Source organism: Triticum aestivum, chromosome 1B, assembly GCF_018294505.1.
Source record: "Triticum aestivum cultivar Chinese Spring chromosome 1B, IWGSC CS RefSeq v2.1, whole genome shotgun sequence".
NCBI lineage: Eukaryota > Viridiplantae > Streptophyta > Magnoliopsida > Poales > Poaceae > Triticum > Triticum aestivum.
The window spans coordinates 693,310,526-693,314,457 of NC_057795.1; the positions used below are offsets into that span (position 1 = coordinate 693,310,526).

At 52.6% G+C, this 3,932-nt stretch overlaps 1 protein-coding gene across 1 annotated transcript; it reads right to left on the bottom strand.

The window, feature by feature from the left end:
• Positions 1 to 1,820: 1,820 nt before the first annotated feature.
• On the bottom strand, positions 1,821 to 3,586 carry LOC123149839 (protein ANTAGONIST OF LIKE HETEROCHROMATIN PROTEIN 1). Its single transcript, XM_044569586.1, has one exon. It carries the CDS (start codon positions 3,507 to 3,509, stop codon positions 2,094 to 2,096), a length of 1,416 nt encoding a protein of 471 aa, XP_044425521.1. The 5' UTR covers positions 3,510 to 3,586; the 3' UTR covers positions 1,821 to 2,093.
• Between the last annotated feature and the right edge of the window lie 346 nt (positions 3,587 to 3,932).

Consider the following 3,932-nt stretch of genomic DNA (forward strand, 5'->3'; position numbering starts at 1 on the left):
ATGAGCCGTGGCCGTCTTGTTTTCAAAGGTACGACGGTTTATCTTCAGCGATAACCAGGCCACATAGCAAGCCGCCATCAAATACACTTTTCTATGGGTGTGACTATCTCACATCTAGGCTCTCTTTGATTCGTAGGATTCTCAAAATGCGGGCATAGGAAAAATAAAGGATTGAAATGGCATACCCACTTGAATCCCATAGAATTAGCACAAAATGTTTGATGTCACAGAAAAACAAAGGAAGTGAAATAAGAGTGGATGCTAGATTTCCAATAAAATGCAATACACATGATTTCTTAGAAAAAATTTCTATAGGATTCAATCCTATGAATGTTTTTGGTTGTTGCTCATGAGAGAAGTAAAAAAGGCATTGCGTTTCTCAGGAATAGAACTCACTACCAAATACCCACTAGAGCTAATGGATCTCGGTGACAAATAATCTTTGGATGCGTTCGTCAGCCGCCCCATGCGCCATCAACATTTGGGGGACCTTATTTTAAATAGTTTTGAAATCATATTTGAAGTTTCAAAATTCCAAAAAGAATTCCACATGATCATATGGATATATATTACACGTGTAAACTTTGGTGATGAAATAAGTAAACATATGAGCTATACAAAAATAACAAAGTGATGATTCCTAAATAGTGAATAATATACGTGCACAGTTCATCTTTTCAAAACCATGTGCATGGTTTTGGAAAGATGAACTGTGCATGATTTTGATACATGCACATTTCAAGACACATAAGCCAACCTGAGAATTTTGGGGTGTGTGTGTGTGGGGGGGGGGGGGGGGGGGGGGGCATTAAGGAGCAAATAATTAAATAAATATGGTGTAAATCCATTTTCTTGTGTTTCATCATTTATTAGGATCTAAACTAACAACCTTCCAAAACTCAGACTTGATGCTCTCTGTCTCTTCTATGACTATGAGCAAGCAAGTGTGCTCTTTCTTGCACTGTCAGTATTCCTCGGACGAGTTCACACCCGGTCCTGAACCTAAACCCAACTCAGCCTAGGTATTATTTGACTGACCAAATCATGCCACATTCACACACAATACTCTAAACAAAGCCACAAGAAAACAAAACTTGTTGCCCTGCACCAAATCGAATGATATAAACCAGATTAACGTAAAGATGGGCCCTTTTGGCCGGCGTGGGTACACGTTATGCATCGTATGCCCAAAACGCCCTTATACATGTCCTTATACGTTAAGCGGCGGACTTGCAAATTTATATGCCGCAAATGAAGATTTGCTAAAAAAACAGTCTAATACAGACTGTACGTCCTGCTAATTTAGATAAGTAGTATGTGCCTAATACCACCGTAAAACTAGATCAAATAGACTAATGAAAATAGAAATGACCAATCCAGTTGATTTGCATCTAAATATGGCTTTGGGAATAGGAGCTACACCTAAATCTTCTCATAGTTCACCTACACATACACACCTCACAATCACTGAAAGGGCAAGCTGGAGACGACAGGGGGGAGAGCAGCAGATGAATAACCATGTGAGTTTGCAGCATCAAAACTTTAAAATACATTCTCTGTCTGAAATTACTCGTCTTAGATTTGTCTCGACACGGATGTATATGAAGACGCTTAGACCGGGGGATCATTTTGACACTATTCAAAGTATAGGGCCGACTAGAGCTGGTCCTCCAAAGAAAGAAAGGGACCTTTTGACACTTGTGGGCTCTTTCTTGCGGTGTGAGTATTTCTACTCGGACGTGTTCACACCCAGTCCGAATCAGCCTAGTTATTTGACTGACCAAACGATGCCACATTCACACACAACAACACTCTAAACAAGTCCAAAAATGTACTATATACAAACATATAGATGAACTGAAGAATGGACCAAACAATTGAATCCTCTTCTTTTCTGCTATGTGTTGTTTCACACGTACACGGTGTAAAACTTTCTTTCTTCTTTCCTGGGATACGAGTTAACTAGGGTCCTCCTATGACTGAGCAACTGAAAATTTGATTCTTTGACAGGGTTTGGATCGAATCATCGAATGGAATGAGCAGATTAAGCTGAAGATCGTTGAACCGATCAAGAGGGAGGATGCAGTAGGTAATTAGAAGAAGGCGGTGCCGGCGAGGCCGCGGTGGAGGAGGTTGTGCGCGATCTTGTCCCTGGCCTTGGCGGCGGCGTCGGAGCGCACGGGGTTGTCGAGCACGGCCAGGTCGTCCTCCACCTCCACCCGGAGCTCCGGCGGCATGGCCTCCCCTCTGGCCTCGCAGATGTTGTGGAGCACGCAGCAGGCGCCGAGCACGACGGGCAGGTCCTGGAGCTTCACCTCGGTGCGCTTCTGCAGGCAGGCCCAGCGGCTCTTGAGGCGCGAGAAGGCGTCGACGGCCACCCCCCGGAGATCGGCGACCTTCTCGTTGAAGGCGTGCTGCGTCCAGGTGAGGTTCTGGTGGGTGTAGGGGACGAGGCACCAGTCGGTGAGCGGGTAGCTGGCGCCGCCGACCACCCAGGACCCCTCCATCATCCCGGCCGCGGCGCGCTGCTGCAGCGCCGACTTGTCGAGCACCTGGTCGTCGGCCAGGGACCCGGGCCAGCCGATGCAGACGTCGGTGAAGGCGGCGTCGGGGCCGACCACCCCCTGCAGCGTGATGGAGTAGGACGTCTTCTGGTTGCGCTCCGTGTGCCGGCGGTTGAAGTAGGAGGCCACGTGCACCTTGGGCGCGATGATGGGGATGTGGGTGGTGTACATGGCGCCCACCACGTCCGGCACGCCCGAGCTGGCCTCGAAGCTGGCCTTCACGGCGGCGGCGGCGGCGGACCCGCGGTCCGGCCAGCGGAGGAAGCGCGGCATGAGGATGGAGCGGATGGCGGCGCACACCTCCAGCACCAGCTTGTGGCAGGTGGAGATGCCGATGCCGAAGCGCTTGGAGACGAGCCGGAGCGGCTCGCCGGTGGCGAGCCGCCACACGCAGACCGCCACGCGCTGCCGGACGGGGATGGCGGCGCGGAGCGCCGTGTCCTCCTTGGCGACGGCGGCGCCGAGCGCGTCGCAGACCATGCCGAACGTGGCGCGGCCCATCCGGAACTCCCGCAGGAACTCCGCCTCCGGGTACCCCGGGCTGCTCCGCAGCTCCCACCACTCGCTGGACCGGTCCTTGACCCACAGCCGGCGCTGGTACGGCGAGGCCTCGTCTCCTCCTCCTCCTCCTCCGCCGGCGACGACCCGGCGCTTGGACGGCCGCCCGTCGACGACCACGACCGGCAGGGCCGGGGCCGGCGCCGTGAGCGGGGAGACGACCTCGGCCTCCCCCTCCTCGTCCTCCTCCGCAAGAAGCCGGCCGTTGAGCTCGAGGAGGGGGAGCGCGCGGCGGGCGGGGCGAGGCGCGTGGTACTCGGCCAGGATGTTGGTGATGCGCAAATCAAGATGCCTCTTGCTCTCATCCGTGCCGGCGCCACCAGCACCGGCCGCGGCCGCGGCGCCCCCTCCGTCGTCGGGCTCGCGCTTCCGCCGGCGATTGGGCATCGAGGGAGAGATTGGGGGAGAAGGTAAGCTCTCGCTATTGGGTGGAGGTGGGGGGAGGGGGGAGGGAGAGGTCGTGGTCGTCGGCTCCCTCGGCTCTTTGTAGGAGCAGAGCAGAGCAAAGCAGGGGAGCTTGTCTCGTCCGTCTCTCTTGGATTTGGGTTGGGTTCGGGTTAGGTAGGTGGGTGTGAGCGCATCAGACGGCAGCACGTTTCTTTTATCTCTTTCTAGTGTGAAATGAAAGGCCAGGCATGTCAAGGTGTGGTCAGCTTGTTCCAAAAAAAAAAAAATTCTTTTTTATATGAAATATAATAAGTGTTTTGAAATTGTGTTTTTTTTGCGAGCGAGTGGCACGACGAACGAGGCAATGTACGGGTGTAAACACTCGTGGCGGTTGACAGGAGGAAATACGGAGGCATGAAGAAT